Source organism: Globicephala melas, chromosome X, assembly GCF_963455315.2.
Source record: "Globicephala melas chromosome X, mGloMel1.2, whole genome shotgun sequence".
NCBI classification, from domain to species: domain Eukaryota; kingdom Metazoa; phylum Chordata; class Mammalia; order Artiodactyla; family Delphinidae; genus Globicephala; species Globicephala melas.
This window is the reverse complement of record NC_083335.1, coordinates 116,361,533-116,381,664: the sequence shown is the minus strand read 5'-3', so window position 1 is coordinate 116,381,664 and position 20,132 is coordinate 116,361,533. Positions and strand designations below refer to the sequence as shown.

Sequence of the window (20,132 nt, the reverse complement as noted above, 5' to 3'; positions counted from 1 at the left end):
AGACACTAAAATTCTAATCTCATCTAATTTTCAAGTCACAAAATATTATTCTTTTGATTTTTTTCAACCATTTAAGAATGTAATGACCATTCTAGGCACGCAGGTCATACAAAAACAGGCAGCAGGCTGGATCTGGCCCACTGGCTGCAGTCTGCCAACCCTTGATATAAAGAGATTGGGATCATTTAGGGCGCTACACATACTTCTTTAGCATCTACTACCATGTGGCAGAGACCCAGTCCCTCGCGCTCTGCATCGTGAGTGACACACATCAGCTAGATTCATGGGGGCAAGAAGCCTGTCTGCTTTACTGACCTGGGTGTTCCCAGTATCCAAGATACTACCTGGCAATTAATTATCACTGAAGAATAAATAATTCACAAGCAATAAATATTTGTCAGTCTAGGGACTACATGAATCACATGCATCATGAGTTCAATAAGAAATTGGAAACTAACCAACTCAGGTAATATCGTATCTATGAGGGAAGACGTCTTCTGGATTTGAATAAACTGCTAAGAAACAGTCTTTTGAAACAGAGCCTGTTGTTGAGCCCCGAAATGCCGGTATATGAGGGCAGAAAATAAGTGTAAAAATATCGGCCCTGAGGAATAATGAATCTGTGACACTCACGCTCATATGTCAGATGTCTTATGAGCAGGAAGACACAAACATAAGGGTCAATGTTGCCCTGTGACCCTCATCACGTGGGCCATGAAGTACTAAACAAGCCGCCAGACGCGTGCCAAAGCCCACCGGCACAGCCTAGGATGTGTTTCTGGTGGTTCCTCATTCTCAAACGCACATTCCAGTCCAGATTTTTCTTTGGTGACTGTTTATCTCATAAACGGATGACTCATTTTCAGGCTCTCTGGATCCAGTTTTTGAGTGGCTGTCATAGGACTTTTTTTTTTAGGTTGAAAGTGGATGATTTCTAATTTGTTTCAATTTCGTAAATGTGAGGTTGAAAGTGACCCAAATGTTTCTGGATAGACAAAAGCCCTTGATAGTTATAAAAATATCCTTTTTATTTTCGGGTACTATGGGACAGCATTAATAAAAGGTAACAATACGATACAAAAGGATATACCACAGTGGTTCTTGGGGGTGAGTTTGCCCTCTCAGGGGACATTTGGCAATGTCTGGAAACATTTTTGGCTATCATGACTCTAGGGTGGGGTTTCCTACTGGCAACTAGTGAGTAGACATCAGGGATCTGCTCAACATCCTACAATACACAGGACAGCCCCACGTGCCTGCAATAAAGAACCACCTGTCTCCAAATGTCCACCATACAGAGATCGAGAAAACCTGGCATAGCGTAAGCTGGGTCTGCTGTTAGGCCCCAATTATACACAATGTCCTCAAAATGATGGTGTCAGAAGACATTAACACTCATGAGTTTTGTTTATCATCAAAGGCATGCACCATGCACGATATACTCTTACGCATCTATGCATGATTATGTATATTATCCGTGTATTATTCTGTATATTATGGAAATCAGTGAGCAGAATCATAGAAGCTATTTAGAACTAGCATTAAGAAGCACAAACAACACAAACCAGTTTAAAAGAGGCACGCAAAAACAGCCTCAATACAACAGAATCTCGATTAACTGGAGAACAACTCACCGAAAGCATTAACTAAAGAGATTTCCTTCCTGCCAGAAGTATATGTCTCCACGTTTAGAAAAAAAACAAGCAAAAGGCAAACTGAAAAACCAACCATCTAATATCTGGGGTTTATTCAGAAAGGTCATTCTTTTGAGCTCAACTGCATCTTTACAAACAGACTTGATTCTTCCCATGAAATAAACTTGATTGAAATACTTTTGGTTTTGGTCTATACCACATTGTTTTATTATGGCCTTGAAACAAATCTCTAATTGCAGCAGCTCTTTAACCTCATCCAACTATAAACTTCCCAAGGCCCAGTGAGCCCCCAAGAAGTGACGCGAGACTGCTCACAATATGGCCTGCAGACAATTCTTGTAAACGTGCAGGTTTCTGGGCTCTAAGGCAGATTTAGGGAACTAGGGTCACAAGGGATGGGGCCCAAGTACCTTCATCATAAACCAGAATCCTCGGGGGATTCTTATCTTTGCACAATAAAGATTGAGGCCCACTGGTGTGGTAGTAAGGACTTGGATTCAAACAGCTACGAGCTCTTCGGCAAGATTCAGAACATCTCCAAGCCTCAGTTTTCTCACCAATAAGATGGAGCAAAGAAAAAGACTTAACTCCCAGGTTTGTAGTGATGGTATAAGTCAATGCAAGTGAATTTCTTGCCGAGTACTTATTAGCTCCCAGCAAGCCCTGAATGTGTGGTAAAGTTATCATTAATTTTAATCATCATTCCTCTAAATTTGCGTCCCCTTTTTAAGCCTGGCAGTTTTAGTGACACCAAAAACTCTTAAGAAATGTGTGTTGAATTCATGAATAAATGGTTCTACTATGCGTAAGATGCCTTTTCTACGTGTCTACAAGCCAGCCAGCTGGATTGTGGCTCCATATAGGTGAGAAGCAGAAGCAAAGACCAGATCAGTAAGTTAAGGTCTGAACAATGGCAGGCCATTTACATAAACCATGCCAGGGGCTGAATTTCTTTTGTCTTCTACTGTGGCCAGCTGTCATTTATTAATAATTAATAACTGCTGAAGCACGGCCTAAGTTTAAATACCAGGCTCACAACCAACATTTCTGAAAAGGGCTGCCTAGTTCTTTATAATTCCAAAATAAACACATCTCCAATGACAAGGAACTCCTTTCCTCATGAGCTTCTGGGCAAAGCCGAGGGTATCTGCATAGCTGTCACACCCCTGTTTGGACTCTTAAAAAGAGGTTATTCCTTTATGAACTCAACAAAATAACATTTGCTAATTCTTCTCTTGATTCTTCGAGCACTTCTTCTCAACAGATCTTTAGGAAGATTTAATACTTCTATATTGTATATAATTTTTGTTTTCTTTATCTATTCTGGTCCTTTTTTTAAAAGCAGAAATTTTAGAAAAGTCTGAACGTTTGGTTGGTATAGCAGTCCATTTTAACCTTTTGCCTTGGTATATTCGCTATCGATTGCTACATAAGGGGTACCAAAATGTTACAGTAACATGGTGGGAAAATGCGCCTCACTCATTCAACAAATATTTAATCGGCACCTTCTATAGGCCAGGCACTATTCTATGTACGTGGATTCATTGGTGAACAAAACAAAGAGCCCTGCGCTCATGGAGTGTCTAGGCCAGTAGAGGAAACTGATAAGAAACAAACATAATAAATGAGTAAATTACACAGCAAGTTACAAGGTGATAAGGCCTAGAGAAAAAGAGAAGGTAGGGGAGTGTGAGGGGAATCAGGAGTGCTGGGAGGGTTTCCAGGGCAACCTTACTGCGAATGTGATATTTGAACAAACTCTTATGGAGGTGAGGTAATGAGACAGGCAGATTTCAGGAGATGAGCATCCCCAGGCAGGGGTGAGTTGACACGGGGGCAGCTTGGGGCAGTGGCTAAAAGCAAAGGTTGGCAAGCTAGGCTGCCTGGGCTTGAATCCCAGTTCTGCCACTTTCCAGCCATGTGGCTTTTAGCAAGCTTATTTTCTCTCCCCATGCTTTGTTTTCCTAATCTGTGAAATGGGGATGATGACAAGCCAGGGCTCGGCAAACTACTGCCTGTGAGCCAAATCCCATCTACTGATTGTTTTTGTCAATAAAGTTTCATTGGCATATTGCCACAAACATTTCTTTAGGTATTGTCTATGACTGCTTTCACGCTACAATGGAGGAGTTGAGTGGTTGTAACGAGACTGTCTGGCCTGCAAAGGTGAAAATATTTACTACCTGGCTCTTTATAGAAAAGTTTGCTGACCCCTGTACTAGACTAAAAGTAAACGCACATCTATGATGAGGACTTGTCTTTGGGATCAACATTTTCCTCCTCTCGTAAGATTTTGTTTCTCTGGGCAACATCCCAAAGAACCTGTAAAGAGATCACATGACACAGTAAGACTTGGGGATACTGTAAAGAATGTAAAAGCTAGGGTGCAATAAAAGTGGTTATCTGCAAATGGCCCATTCATGTGGATTACTGATAAACCAAAGTAGAGACGAACATTGTCAAACCCAGTGCTGTGCTACCACCACTCAAAAAACAAAAAGCAACACCAAAAAACCCCAAACATCACTCGTCACACACATCTTGTTTCCAGTGGAAAGAACCTTTCCGATGGTTGGCATAGAGGGGAAAAGAGCCACATATTCAAAGTTCCCAAAGGCAAAAACGTCAGAACGAAAGGCAAATTTCATTTCTGTGTATCCCTAGTTGAATCGTGGACTTGTCTACCAGCCACCAATTTAACTTTGAGTTTTAAGCTTCACTTGACTCTTGGAATGGGGAAGGGGTAAACGAGCCTCTGCACAGATCCCAACAGTGTGGAAAATGGAAACACTTACAAGAATTAGAAACTTCTCAATGACAGCTCTAGCAGCTGATAGTTTTGCTTGCCTTTCTATAATTAAACTTAGTTCACTGAAATCAGAACGACAGACCTCCAGAGACGGACTGGACCTTGGAGATAATTGCTAACTACTCTGCTAGCTACTGTTCTAGGTCCTTTATTTATATTAGCTCATGTAATTCTTGCAGCAACTCTAAGGGCTATGCTACCATTATTACCCCCACATTTCAGATGAGGAAATCTTAAGTGACTTGACAAGATCACACACCTAGTAAACGGCAGAATTAGAATCTGAAGCGTGGCTGCAGGTTCCAGAATCCAGACGGTAACTATCATAGGTATTTCACCACTTCTCCTGAGAAGTCAATCCAACCCCTACCTTTACAAAGGAGCAAAGCAAAATCCAAAGAAGTTAGGTGACTCTGCAGTAGCAGAGTGGGATCCGGGTGCTAAGGGTCACATTCTGTCTTCTCCCGCCACCGAGTCTTTTCATTCTGAGACATAACCTTGTAATAGGGTAAACCAGATGATTTAAAAATCCGGTTTATGATTAGCCTTATCTAATATCTGAGCTGTTCTCCGAAGCCCATATTTATCAGAGCCACGGCAACTAAAATGTTGCCCCAAGTTCAAGAAGTCTAGAGGGGAAGATAAGCCGCTTTACCCTTTCAGACCTGAAAAACAGCCTGCACTGAATCTTCGGAGAAATCAGCCCAGTTCCATTTCATCACGGCATGCTGCTTCCGGGTCCAGGTTGCTCATTTCAAGCTGCTCCGACATTATCATTCAGTCTAAAAATAACGTTCTCATAAATCTCTATTGGCACGGACCGTACGTAGCTGTCACACATCTCAGACACTGATCAATCCACTTTTCTTCCCACATCACAAGACAAATGTGGAACAATCACAGCATTTTATCACAGTAATCTGGAAAAGAAATAGAAGTATAGATATTTCTATTGCTTACCCATGAATTACATTCAGCTGTGTCTCTGCTGTCCTCTCTAATTTCACTGACCTAAGCTTGTAGTAGGAACTTGAGTCTGCTTGAAAAAAATTATTTTTTTTGGTGAAAAATGCATCCTGAAATGGCAGATTGCAACGAGTGTCTGAGAAATGGCCCAGCTGGCATAGCTGTGACTCCCAGGATACCTTTTGTTGCCAGAGACCTCCGCTACCATGAGTCTTGGGGCCAAAAAAATGCAATCTTTTCATCGGACCATTGAGAAGTTCCTGTCCCTTCAGAACAGAGGCAGGCTGTGCCGCTGAGTGAGTGAGTGTGTGAGAGAGAGAGAGAGAGAGAGAGAGAGAGAGAGAGAGAGAGAGAGAGAGAGAGAGAGTGTGTGTGTGTGTGTGTGTGTGTGTGTGTGTGTGTGTGTGTGTGTGTGTGTGAGAGAGAGAGAGAAAGGCAGTGCTAAGGGGGAGGGACAAAAAGAAGGCAGAGAAATTGAAACTGGATTTCCTGCTTTTTATTTTCATAGGACTATATTGAAGAGATATTCTGGAGTTAGGAAAGGATTCCTCTTAAAAAAAAATCCCCTTTTCCACAGGGATCTACGAATGGTAATTGGATTGTAACTGTGCAAACTGTCCTTATTAGGAATCAACCAAAGAATGACGGAAGCCTTGGGTAAAACCCCTGAGAGCATGGTAAGGCACATAGGGTGCTTTCTTTGTTTAGGATAAATTCTCAATTCTTAAATTACATTTTAAAAACACTGCCTTCTTCCTTTTTCTAACACTAGAAAAAAACCATTAAAAAACAAAACGGTTTCATTCTCCTTTATTCTCAAGTACAACACATGCTCTGAATCTTACGCGCTTTGTGGAACAATAGTCCTTGAGGAATTGTTCATTTCCTGAACAGAGGGTACGGAGGAGTGGGTGTAACCACGTGGCCATGTTTAAGAGGGTGCAGGTTGCCGGTGGAGGTGGCGGAGAGATAGCCATGAAGAGCAGAGAGAAAAGGGAAGATTTAAAACATATCCTGACCACTGACTACCTTGATCTCCACGTATTCCACATGGCGCTGAACCAAAACTAACTCAAAAGGACTCAAACTAACTTCAATATGAAGTTATACTCCTCTTGTGGTCTCAAGTGAATTCCAACAAAAGAATCACTGTGATTATAATTGACAAACTGAGAAATGATTTCATGGAAGACCTTACTGACTCAAAATTTACGGACTCGGTACATTTTTTTACTAGGATTCTGTGAGGTTAATCATCTCTTGATGTAAGCCACACATAGCTTCTGTTGCTGCTGGTATTTAGTAAGAGGAAAGAATTTAAAACCAATAAAATACGTCAGATGGTTTTCTTTACTAGAACAATTACACTTAAAGAGAAATTCAGAGGAAAAATTTACCTGTTACGGGATATACCTTCGCCTCCACTATCCTCAAAACTCAGATGCTGAAAAGAGTCATCATTCCAGCAGATAATCAATATGGTTCATGTAATCTGGATACTCATTTATGGAATTTAAACCCTCAATTAAAGTTATTTAATATAATATTTCACATGAAATTGATAAAAACCTGAAGACAACACCTCTCAGAGCCACATGTGGTAGTCCCAGGCCTGGACCACACCTGTCAATATTCATGCCCTAGTGTCCCCTGCTCTTCAATCCTGACTGGCTCTGTGATCTGCTTTAGCCAATCAAATCTGGCAGAAACGATGGTGAGATAATTCTGGACCTAAGACTTAAGAAGGCCTGACAATTTCTGCTTTTCCATTCTTGGGACCCTTGAACCACCGCGTCATAACTGTGGCTACTGTACTGGAGAGACCACGCGGAGAGGCCACATGGAGAGTGAGAAGAGCTTAGCTGTCCCAACGTCTCAGCTCCCAGACAACTTCCCAGTTGAGTGAAGCCTTATAAGCGACCACTGTCAAGGCCAGCAGAAGTGTCCAGCTGAGCCCAGGTCAGACTGCAGAACCGTTAGCAAATAGAAGGGTGGTTGTTTTAAACCACCAAGGTTGGGGTGGTTTGTTACGAGGCAGTGAATAACCAAATCAACATCTTCTTGTGTTGAAGACAGTGGAGCCACAGGATGAAACAGCCTGGGTCCTTGAATCCTTGTTTGGAACACAGCTGTCCCACCAATCGTAGACACTACGAAAATAGGAGTGAGTAACAAACTGTATGGTGAGATTTGGGGATGTATGTGATATGGCGGTCAACCTCACCTCCCTCAACTTCTTTTGTACACACAGATCGCAGTTCTAAACAATCTGAATCTGGAGCCCTACCCCTGGAACCTCTCGTGTACTTCTCCCCACTGAACGACACGGCAGGTCATTCCTTCACTTCCTACGTTTTCACGTGGAAAGAGAGGGGCTGCTCAACCAGAAGATAAAATAAAAACTATTCTTTACAGGTCATTTTTCAGAACACGTAGAAAGTCTTTTAGGAACAAGAGGATAAATATATGTTTAATGACATCCTCCAGGTTTTAAATAATATATAGTCAATATTTAGAAATAGGCGATGCTTTTCTCTTTCAGAATTATGACTTAATCTGATAAAATGGCATAGTGAAATTTCATCTAGATCACATTTATTACTGAGAAACCTTTTGTTGGTCCAATTACCCTCTTTTGACCGGTACCATAGAATTGACACTTGAGGTGTTGCTATTTTTTCTGATTGTACATAAAAAAAGTGAAAAAATTGTTAAGGACATTTCAATCCTCCTGATACCGTACAGACTGCAGTGAAAATCTGATCTTTTAGTTTAACTGTCAGACTCTACTTTTGTATTGTTCAGAACTTTCAGAGGTGAGGTGACAAGTAAAAGCACAGAAGGACAATTCTGTATTCTCTTCCCGGCTGTCATTTGCTTCCCTAACCATAGCTATCTGGCCTCTCCCCGCCTCCAGCACTTGACTTTGGTCTAAGTTCTAGTATCCTCCTGCTACTACTGTAACCCACTTGCAGAGAGAGTAACTTTTAGATCCTTTAGATCTAAATATCTACCATCAAAGCCAAGTATTAGGTAACTGGAAACTGTTTCCAAATGCAATAGGTTTAACCCTTAGGCTGTATCACAGCATGCCAATGACATTTTCTTCAATGAGTCCCTTGGAAGACATGTGTGCAAAGTAAGTAGGACACAGAGCACACCCAACGAGAACTGGAAGGCCTCTCTGTAACTGGGAGAAATCTGGCAAACGCACGGAGGGCAGCTGAGTCCCCAAAGCCTTTACGGAACAGAGGCACAGAGATGTGCACAAATAGAGGCAGGGAAGCAGGAGGAAACAAACAGAAAGCTGATGGGCAATCACCTCCGGGAGTAAGGGTCAGGGCACTGGTGTCTGTTTGAAAGAAAGAGAAATAGTCACTTTAGGAAACCTCCCAAGTGTCATACCCTTTACAAGTAGGAATAGGCATGCTAAGTTTTGGGGTAGAGGTGTGACACAATGAAAGGGGTGTTTTAGGAAAGATGAATGATGCAGAGTGGTGCAGAACAGATGGGAAGGGGAGAGCAAGAGGAAGTAAACATTGAGGTCTACAGGGATGCTTTTCTTTAGGACAGTCCCTCAGTTTGTCCAATAAATCTGGATCCCCAGGGAGTCAGATCCAGTATTATACTTGGAGAAATACCTTCAGGGGTATAGTGAGATGTTCGTATCTCATTTTATGTGTTGGGGAGGGTAGACCTACAAAAGATCATTTTCTTCTGATTCTCATAGAGATGTATGGGTGTGACATCACTGGTTTCAATATGATGCAGAGGGTAGCACTTCTTGCGTAGGCTGCTCTTCCACCCACATTGCCAGGAAAGCTGCTATAAGGACGGATGCTGCAGGTTCCACCCAAGAAGGACACTCAGATGAGAGGACACTCATTATGGGTAAGATGTCAGGTAAACTCTCTGAAGAGCAGGTCATTTATTCAGATATGAGCAGATTCACTGCTCATTAAATAAGAAATGGATTTTGGAACAAGATTATCTAAAAGATACAGGGATACTGAAGAAATGTTACCCCAAACTGGAGAACTCAACCCCAAATTAGATATTTACAAATAAGCAGGAAGTAAAGCAAACCTTAAGGAAAGATGAATATCATATTTAGAAGATGGAAAAATCTGTGCTGAAAACTCTTAGGCAAAACAAAATAGGCAACAATAACAAAAAAAACCAAAGTGAATTCCTTTCCACTTTCTCATTTCAATGCTACATTTGACAACGTTTTGTTTCATCAATTGCACTTAACAGTTTGCAAAAGTCTCCTCTCATTGAGGTTCCTCTCTAATAGGAAAGGAAAACAACTTCCTAAAACTTACATTAGACTTAATCCACTTATTACCTTAACTAATTAATTTGGAGTACCACCAAATGCATAAACATCAGTCACCTCTAATCTATTGCCCAAGATGTGAGATGTTGACGATAAAACTTTCAGCTTCAGTTTAAGATAATTTATCTTATTAAACTCCTTCAACAGGTAGTTCAAAATCGGCATGAGTTGTTGTAATACTTCAACCTAAGTGGGAAAAGGCAACTTACACGTTTTCAATTGAAGGTTGGTAGTTAACTCACCTAAATCTTTATTCGTCTAGCATATGAACAAGCAAGCTGTTTTAAATAAAAGTATATGCCTCTACGTTACTTGACTGCAGAAAAAAAGTCTAGTTTTAATAATATCCTTGGAATAGTTGCTTCAAAAGCAAAATCAGTTCAGATGCAGGTGGTGATAAATTTTAGAACAAACTCTACAAGGACCAGCCGTTCTCTATCCTGGTTGTGCATTAGAATTACTCAGTGCATGCCTCAATTAAAAAGAGAAAAGAATTACTTGGTGCGGTTTTCAAAACTACTCATGCCCGCGACCGCCTCCAGACCAACGAGGTCCAATAGACCTTTCTGCGATTATGGAAATTTTTGTACAGTCTGATATGCTGCCCACCAGCCACCCATGCTAATGAGCACTTGAGATGGGGCTAGCGAAACAGAGTCATTGAATTTTTAATTTTATTTGATCTTCATTGATTTAAATGTAAGTAGCCACTGTGGCTACTGGCTATTGTACTGGACAGTGCAGATACAGACCAAACCAGTAAGACTCTTCAGGGCTGGGGCTTAGGCACTGGCAGGTTTACAAAGTTCTCCAGGGGATTTTAATATGCAGTCCAGGATGAGAACCACTAATGACCTGGAATTAAGGAAATCATCAGGGGTGGCAAATTCCTTGCACTTTTCCCATAAGGCATTACTTTTCTCCAAATTCCACTATGCATGTGCCATGCACCTTTGCCTCTTGCTCCTGTCTCCATTCCTCCCTTCTCACATCCCAGCATACTGCCACGTGAAAGGTGCACTGTCTATCTATTCCTCTATTTACTGACCCTGCCAGATTTCTCTGACACCAAGCATAGATTCTGATCCTTTCCCCTTCTCTTTCAGGGGCAGCAGAAATAAAATCAAATAATTCTACCCATTAAGAATTAAATTCCCTAATTTGTACGCCCATAACTTAAAATTGTTTTTCACTTGCACAGGCTTGATCCAGATGCCATTTTCTATGATTCCTGCCCTGGATGTGATGGGGAATATTTCTAACCGTAGCGCAGTTAAGCAACCACAGTCTTTGGGACGGTGTGATAAGTGGGTCTCATCTGACCACAGTCTTTGGGACGGTGTGATAAGCGGGTCTCATCTGCTCATTTGTAGCTGTTTCCTTCAAATGGGATGCGGTGTTACAGCACAGTGGTTGCAGGGCAGTTTCTATGGTCCTACCACCGGGCTTTGAATTCCAGCTAAGCCCACAACTAGCCATGTGAGTATCTAACCATTCTAAGCCTCAGTTACCTGCTCTGTAAAGTGGAGATAAAAAGAGTCCTGTGGGAGATGTAGAGAATAAACTAGCAGTTACCAGTGGGGAGAGGGAATGGGGGAGGGGCAATACAGGGGTAGGGGAGTAAGAGGTACAAACTATTAGGTATAAAATAAGCTACAAGGCGATATTATACAACATGGGGAATATAGCCAATATTTTATAATTAACTACAAATGGAGTTATAACCTTTAAAATTGTGAACCACTATATTGTACACCTGTAACATATAATATTGTACAGAAACTATACTTTAATTTTAAAAAATAGCCCTGTGGGGAGGATGGAGCAATGCATGTAATATGCATGATGAATGAGACACGTGCTACACACACACTCTCCTGGACCCAGATTTTGACACACACACCTCCGCCCCCGCAAAACACACACACAATTTTGTGGTGAGTAAAGCACACAGCAGGATAAAACTTTTGGGAGGAACTCATGGAATTCATAAAAACGTGTTCCAAGCAATGATTAATTAATGTGGCAATATGAAGACAATTTGGAAAATGGCTACAAGGAAAAGTAATGATTCTGTGATTTTTAAGAAATAGTGAACCTATTTCTTCTAATGAGTCTTCATTTTGATTGATTTCCATACCACCAGTTAATATTAACGGGACAAGGAAGTGTGTGCTAATAAACACAGATAAACACTTTATTCATAAAAATGGTAAGACTCAGAATTCCAGGGGATTTAGATAGGTGAGGAATAACTAACATTTCTTGTGGATGTAAATATGTACCCATCATTATTCCTAGCCCTAATTATGTACTCCCTGCTTTAATCATTAAACAATTTTATGAGGTAAGGTATCTTAATATGTACCCATTTCACAGATAAAGAAAGAAATTAAGCACTAGGAGATAACTTGCACAAGGAAACAAATTGTAAGTGACACAGCTGGGATTCAAACTCATGGGCCTTAACTCCAGAGTGTGGGGTCTTAACCTCACCTCCCTATGAGTACCAAACCTTTCTCTCAAGGTATGGCGGGGTATGGCTCAAAGAGTACATCAGAACGACTGTGTAAGGTGTCTCTAGGCTCATCTCAAATCCTCTCTCATTTAGTTCTCTTACAAAATAAAATTCTGAAGTTTCTAAGTTATCCGTTGTCAATAAGAAATCACTTCTAACATCGAATGAGGCACGACTTGACCTTGAGGTGGCAACTGCTGATCTAGAGCACAGGTGCACAGACTACAGCCCTGGCCATATCCAGCCCCTGCTTGTTTTTGTAAACTAGAGCCCAGCCAAGGCCCATTCATTTCCACCTTGTCTAGGGCTGTGTCCTGATACAGCGGCAGAGTTGAGTGGTTGCACTAGAGACGTGTGACTCCCAACGCCTATAATATTTACGACCTGGCTCTTCACAGAAAAGGTCTGTCGATCCTGTCCTGGACCCACCGAAAAGAAATCACCAGACATGTAGCACAGGAAACGACAGAGTTTCAAAGGAACCACATCTTTTTACGGCTACCATTGCAACGTGTACATACGTACGAGCAGATGAGTCTACAGAGATTGCTCAAGAGCATATTTTCCCTTTATGTTTCTTTGGAGGCGCCAAATGACCTAGACACTTTACATATGGAGGGAAGAACTTGTGATGTCTCGCTATGGAGGGAAGAGGAAGAGTGGGACTGTTTAGATGTCAGATATTTTCCCAGAAAACTCTAGCTTCATAGGACCCCTCCCTCCTCTGTCACCGTCACACTCCCCACCCCACCCGTCACCTTTCAGCTAGTTTCTTGACTTATTTAATAACATTGGAAATCGCTAGATTGTACATAGACACAGCACTTAGAAGAAATAGCACTTACATTTTGTGCTTTTGCATATCTGTGGGTTGAAAGAAAGCTTTTGGGAAAGTACACCTCTGAGTTTATACTGAAAACCATTTGTGTCCATTAGCGTGGAAACAACAAGACCAGCTGGTAATATTTATATTTAGGACATTTGTTCTGAAGTAGCTAAAATCACTTCCAGTTAAAATGAAAAAAATCTTGCTTCCTGGCTTTTAGTATTAAGTGTCAAAACATGTAAAAGGGGCAACTGAACAGAGCGAAGCTAATGTGCAGGATGACACAAAGTACCAGGCAGGACATGAACGAACCATCTGCACTTACTGGCCCAGAGCTGCTGTCTTAGTTGCCATTTTTCAGACTTTTTCTTCCCCCCAGAAATGTTTTCTCTTCAACATACTATGCTTAAAATGATAAATTAAAAAGTGTTTCACAGACCTGGCTAAATAGTTTTGCTTTGATATAAGGAAAAGAATGCTTCCTTTGAGCAATGAAACATACAGAAAATGAAGCTTAAAAAAGTAAATTATAGTAAATTACTCAGGCTTGGAGAGTTATAACTAATGGGTGCATCTTAATTAATTAATTTATTTTTTAGTTTTGGCTGGGTTGGGTCTTCGTTTCTGTGCGAGGGCTTTCTCTAGTTGCGGCAAGTGGGGGCCACTCTTCATCGCGGTGCACGGGCCTCTCACTATCGCGGCCTCTCCTGTTGCGGAGCACAGGCTCCGGACGCGCAGGCTCAGCGGCCATGGCTCACGGGCCCGGCCGCTCCGCGGCATGTGGGATCCTCCCAGACCAGGGCTCGAACCCGTGTCCCCCACACTGGCAGGCAGACTCTCAACCACTGCGCCACCAGGGAAGCCCATGGGTGCATTTTTAATAGACTTGATTTCTTAGAGCAGTTTCAGTTTCCTAGCAAACTTGAGTAGAAGGTTCAGAGATCTCCCATATACCTCCTACCCCTACTCATGTATAGCCTCTCCCATTACCAACATCCCCACCAGAGTGGCACATTTGTTACAATGGATAGACCTACACTGACATATTATAATCATCCTAAGTCCATCGTTTACATTAGGATTCACACTTGGTGTATGTTCTACTGGTCTGAACAAATGTGTAATTACATGTATTCCCAATTATAGTATCGTACAGAGTAGTTTCACTGCCCTAAAAATCCTCTGTGCTCTACCTATTCATCTCTCTCTTCCCCCAGCCCCTGGCAACCACTGATCTTTTCACTGTCTCCATAGTTTTGCCTTTTCCAGAATGTCATCTAGTTGGAATCATGCAGTACACAGTCTTTCCAGATTGGCTTCTTTTATTATGCACTGACGTTTCCTTCATGTGTTTCCACAGCTTGATAGTGCATTTCTTTTCGTGCTAATAGTCTGTTATCTGGATGCACCACTGTTTATTTATCCATTCAACGGCTGAAGGACATCTTGCTTGCTTCCAAGCTTTGGCAATTATGAATAAACATCCATGTGCAGGTTTTTGTGTGGCTATAAGTTTTCAGCTCCTTTGGGTAAACACCAAGGAGGGTGATTGCTGAATTGTATAGTAAGAGTATATTTAGTTTTGTAGAAACTTCCAAGCTGTCCTCGCCAACAATGTACGAGAGTTCCTGTTGCTCCACATCCTCATCAGCACTTGGTGTTGTCAGTATTCTGGATTTGGGCTACTACAGTAGGTGTGTAGCGGTATCTCTTTGTTGTTTTAACTTTTATTTCCCTGGTCACATACCACGTGGAGCATCTTTTCACGTGCTTATTTGCCATCTGTATATCTTCTTTGGTAGAGTGTCTGTTACGGTCTTTGGCTATTTTTTAATAGGGTTGTTTGTTTTCTTATTGTTGAGTCTTAAGAGATCTTTGTATATTTTAGACATCAATCTTTTATCAGATGTGTCTTTTGCAAATATTTCCTCCCAGTCTGTGATTTGTTTTCTCATTCTCTTGACATTGTCTTTCACTGAGCAGAGTTTTTAATTTTAATGAAGTCCAACTTATCATTTATTTCATGGATCATGCCTCTGGTGTTATATCACCACACCCAAGGTCATATGGGTTTTCTCCTGTGTTAACCTTCTAGGAGTTTTATAGTTTTGCATTTTACATTTAGGTCTGTGATCCACTTTGCCTCGTGGCAAAGATCAGTTGACTGTATTTATGTGGGTGTATTTCTGGGCTCTCTATTCTGTTCCACTGATCTATTTGCCTATTCTCTTGCCAACACCACACTCTCTTGATGACTGCCATTTTATACTAAGTCATGAAGTCAGGTAGTGTTAGTCCTCCAACTTTGTTCTTCTCTTTCAATAATGTGTTGGCTATTCTGGGTCTTTTGTCTTCTCACAGCAACTTTAGAATTAGTTTGACAATATCCACTAAATAACTTGCTGGGATTTTGATTGGGATTCCCCTGAATCTGTAGATCAAGTTGAGAAGAACTGACATCTTCACAATAGTGAGTCTTCCTATCCATGAACATGTGCTCTCTCTCCATTTATTTAGCTCTTCCTTGATTTTATTCATCAGAGTTTTGTAGTCTCCCTCACATAGATGGTGTACAAATTTGGTTACATTTATACCTAAGTATTTCATTTTGGGGGTGCTAATATAAATGGTATTAATTTCAAATTCAACTTGTTTATTGTTGGTATATAGGAAAGTGATTTTGTGTATTAACCTTGTGTCCTACAACCTTGCTATAATTGCTTATTAGTTCCAGGTTTTTTGTCGATTATTTTATTTATTTATAATTTTATTTATTCATTTTTGGCTGCATTGGGTCTTGTGTGCGCTTCCTCTAGTTGTGGTGAGCGGGGGCTACTCTTTGTTGGGGTGCGCGGGCTTCTCATTGCGGTGGCTTCTGTTGTTGTGGAGCACGGGCTCTAGGCGCGCGGGCTTCAGTAGTTGTGGCACGTGGGCTCAGTAGTTGTGGCTTGCGGGCTCTAGAGCGCAGGCTCAGTAGTTATGAAGCACAGGCTTAGTTGCTTCGTGGCATGTGGGATCTTCCCGGACCAGGGCTCGAACCCGTGTCCCCTGCATTGGCAGGCAGATTCTTAACCACTGCGCCACCAGGGAAGCCCTTTTCGATTATTTTAGATCTTCTGCATAGATGATCACAACATCTGTGAACCTGGCAGGGATCCAAGAGGTAAAACTTGCAAAAGTGTGGAGGCCTCCTGATGACTGGGTTTCCCTGGGGATTTTAACTCTCAGAGTGGTCCGCACTGACTCTCTGGCAATTCGTCAATTACAGTTCAGGTTTCCCTACCCCAGCACTGGTTCCCTTGGACACTGCTGCTCCAAGAAGTTGTGATTCTCTGTATTCACCTGTTGGTCTCTCCAATTTTTGGAGGCATCAGTGTGCGCTGTGACCTCCCTTCTCTAATGGATCTAAGCAGAGTTGTTAATTTTTCAGTTTGTTCAGACTTGTACTTGTTAGGTGGAGTGGTGTCTTCCAAGCTTCTTACATGCCAGACCAGATACCCAAAGTTCTGATGCAATTTTTTAAAGATAATATTTACATACCATAGAATTTACCATTTTATAGTATATGATTCAGTGGTTTTTTAGATCTATGCAGATACATGCAACCATTACCATTATCTAATTCCAGAATATTTTAATCACCCTCAGAAGAAACTCTACTAGCAATCACTCTCCATTCCCCTCTCACCTCTGGCCCTGACCACCACTAATCTACTCTATGTCTCTATAGATTTGCCTATCTTTGACTTTTAATGTAAGTGGAATTATACAAAATGTGGCCTTTTGTTTCTGCTTTCTTTCTCTTAGCATGTTTTCAGGGTTCATCAGTATTCCTTCTTATGGCTGAATAACACTCACTGTATGGACATACCAACTTTTGTTTATCCATTCATCAGCTGATGGATATTTGGGCTGTTTCCACTTTTGGGCCATTCTGAATGAAGCTGCTGTGAAGTTTCATGTACAAATTTTCACGTGAACATGTTTTCAATTCTCTTGAGTATATGCCTAGGAGTGGAATGGCTGGATCATATGATAACTCTACAAATAGCCAGACAAAGCCAACAGCAAAAACAACGGGAGTTTGAACACCAAGATTTTAAAGTAATTTTAGTGCAAAACTCATTTTCCACTTCATTCCTTTCATGTGAGATAAAATATCAAGTACAAGCAAACCCACACAATGCTTCCACTTCATACAGATTGGCTTTTCGAGCTTCTACCAAGCAGTGAGAAAGAATCCAATTCCTCAGTTTCTTTTCTCTTCACAAGCTGATGATCATGAGTGGCTTGAAAAATGTAAACATTTGGAGTGTTCATTTTTTTTAGAAACTGAGCCAGGTAATGGCTCTACCAAAAAGAGCAAGTAAACTCTCTTAATCCCTTTATGTTCATATTTTAATTCCAATGACTAAGTGTTGATATCTAGCCTGGCAATTTTACATGTTAAAGTAAAGCACAGTTCAGATCCCAGTTCCTTTCAAGGAGATATTCTTGTCTATATAAGGAGAGAAGCTAAAAACAAAATGCTGCACAGAACAGTTCGGTAGCCTTGTTTTAATTACTCTTGTGTTCTTTGATTTTATTGCTCTTCAGGTGAGGAAAAGCCAAAAGAGCTTAATACCTCCTGCAAGATAGTCATTCCACACTGCAGTGCTTAATAGGGTCAGAAGCAAATAAACAAGAAAGATAATCACCCTAGCTGCCTTCTGGCTCTACAGAACAGTCCCTCACAGTCTCCACTGTCGAAAAATGGAGAAGGGCTTCCCTGGTGGCGCAGTGGTTAAGAATCTGCCTGCCAATGCAGGGCACACGGGTTCAATCCCTGGCCTGGGAAGATCTCACATGCCGTGGAGCAACTAAGCCCGTGCGCCACAACTACTGAGCCCGCGCTCTAGAGCCCGCGAGCCACAACTACTGAGCCCACGTGCCACAACTACTGAATTCCGCATGCCTAGAGCCTGTGCTCTGCAACAAGAGAAGCCACCGCCATGAGAAGCCCATGCACCGCAACGAAGAGTAGCCCCCGCTCGCCGCAACTAGAGAAAGCCCGCGCACAGCAATGAAGATCCAACACAGCCAAAAATAAAAGAAAAAAGAAAAGAAAAATGGAGAAGCCACTGAGACAGATAATGTGGTTGGCAGAATAATGGCACCCCCAAAGACGTTCACACCCTAATCCCCAAAACCTGGAAGTACAGTTGACCCTTTAACAACATGGGTTTGAACTGCATGGGTCCACTTATGTGCAGTTTTGCCCCCCAATAGTAAATACTACAGTACTACACGTTCTGCGGTTGGTTGAGTTGGCAGATATGGAAGCATATATGCGGAGGAACCCTGTTTACTGAGGGCCACTGTAAGTTACATGCTAAATTTCAACTGCGCGGTTTGGGGGGTGTGTGTTGGTGCCCCTAACGACACCCCCCCTTGCATTGTTCAAGGTTCAACTGTATGTTGCCTTACATGGCAAAAGGGACTTGCAGATGTAATTAAATTAATGACTTTGAGGTGTGGAGAGTCCCCTGGATTACCCATGCGGGCCCGATATAAATATATGGGCCTTTGAAACAGGAGCACCTTTTTCAGCAAAGTTCAGAGAGGCAAATATGACTATGGAAAATGGGTCAGAGAGACGCAATATTTCTGGCTTTGAAGTTGGGGATAGGGTGCCGTGAGCCTAGGAATGTGGGCGGCTCCTAAAAGCTAGAAAAGGCAAAGAAATGGATTCTTCCCTAGAGCCCCCAGAAGGAATTCAGCCCTGCTGACACTTTGATTTTGGTCCAGTGAGACCTGTGTCAGGTTTCTAACCTACAGAGCTGTAAGATAATGTGTGTACGGTTTTAAGCCATTGAGTTTGTGGTAATTTGACACAGCAGCAATAGAAAATGAACACAGAGGGAATCAAAATTTCTGTGCCTACAAGGGACTCATAAACTATTTAAGGCAGGATTTCACAAACTGTTCCATGATCAAGTAAGTCTGAGAAAGTTGTTCATGTGAGTCCCATCTTAAAGAATTACAATAACCATAACTAAGGAAAACTTGAGAAGTCCTGCAGAGGGAACACTGTAACTCAGAGTACCTTCTAAATACGTGTGCTATAATCTCACCTCCTTTTCTTTTCTTCTTTTCAGAACATGTCTTCACACCCCTCAGATTCCTCAGAACATAGTTGGGAAACGCTGAACTAATCGCACCTGCTCAGTTGAGAACCTGAGACCCAAAGGGGAGAAGTGACTTGCCAAGATGGCACTTTGGCAACACAAAGACACAGCCCTGGCCTCACACTCTGTCCCACTGACAAGAAGACAACATTTCCTGGCACCCAGGTTTATCTAAGTTAGCCCTCTGGCGGGAGAAGATGTTATGGGGAGAGAATCGCCACCACGAAACTCACGACATCAAATTCTCTACTCGATAATATCAAAACCAATATGGCTATTTTAGCACTGAACTTATTTTATTGTTTAAAATAAACGTGTTCAACAAACTATTGAAAATTTACTAATTTCATATTAACAAGAAGAACACGATAAAATATATACTTTCCCACGATGATTGAGCACGTTCCTAAAAACGCCCAATTCTGCTGCCAAAGTCCGTTTTCCACAAATTCTGGTTTCCATAAATGCTAGTTTGAGAAGGAACAGGGGTACAACCAAAGGCTGCTGTTTCCCTTCGTAGCCCTTAAATAATGCTTTCTCCACATTTCCCACTGCCTGTTCCAGGAACACTGTCCTTTGATGTCTTTCAGATATATATTATCCACATCCTTTTTCAGAAACTGAATACTTTTTTCCACCACCTCAGTTTTTAAATAATAATAATAGTAAAGATTACAGCTAATAAAGCTAAAACTTGGAATACTTATTTTGGACCAAAGACCCTGCTACGTGCTTCACGTGAAGAACCTCATTTAATATTTACAACAATGGATTAAGGTAAGTGTTACCACTAACATCTCTATTTTACAGATGAGCCAACTGAGGCACAGAGAATTTGGGTACTCTGCCCAA

The 20,132-nt window shown here is 41.6% G+C and overlaps 1 protein-coding gene across 12 annotated transcripts in view; it reads right to left on the bottom strand.

The window, feature by feature from the left end:
* The window catches only part of ARHGAP6 (Rho GTPase activating protein 6), a 485,744-nt gene that overhangs the window by 94,369 nt on the left and 371,243 nt on the right, over nucleotides 1–20,132 (bottom strand). The window contains exon 1 of one of the 12 annotated variants that reach the window (XM_060292329.2): nucleotides 5,425–5,563. The exons of 9 other annotated variants lie outside the window; for them this stretch is intronic. Coding sequence is in view for 1 of the 3 variants with exons in the window: in XM_060292326.2 (XP_060148309.1) it covers nucleotides 5,130–5,183 (54 nt within the window). In the remaining 2 variants the exon portion in view is untranslated. Of the gene's footprint in view, nucleotides 1–4,723; nucleotides 4,743–5,129; nucleotides 5,213–5,424; nucleotides 5,564–20,132 lie in introns of those variants that run through there. 2 more of the 12 variants (XM_060292326.2, XM_060292331.2) reach the window with 2 other exon arrangements.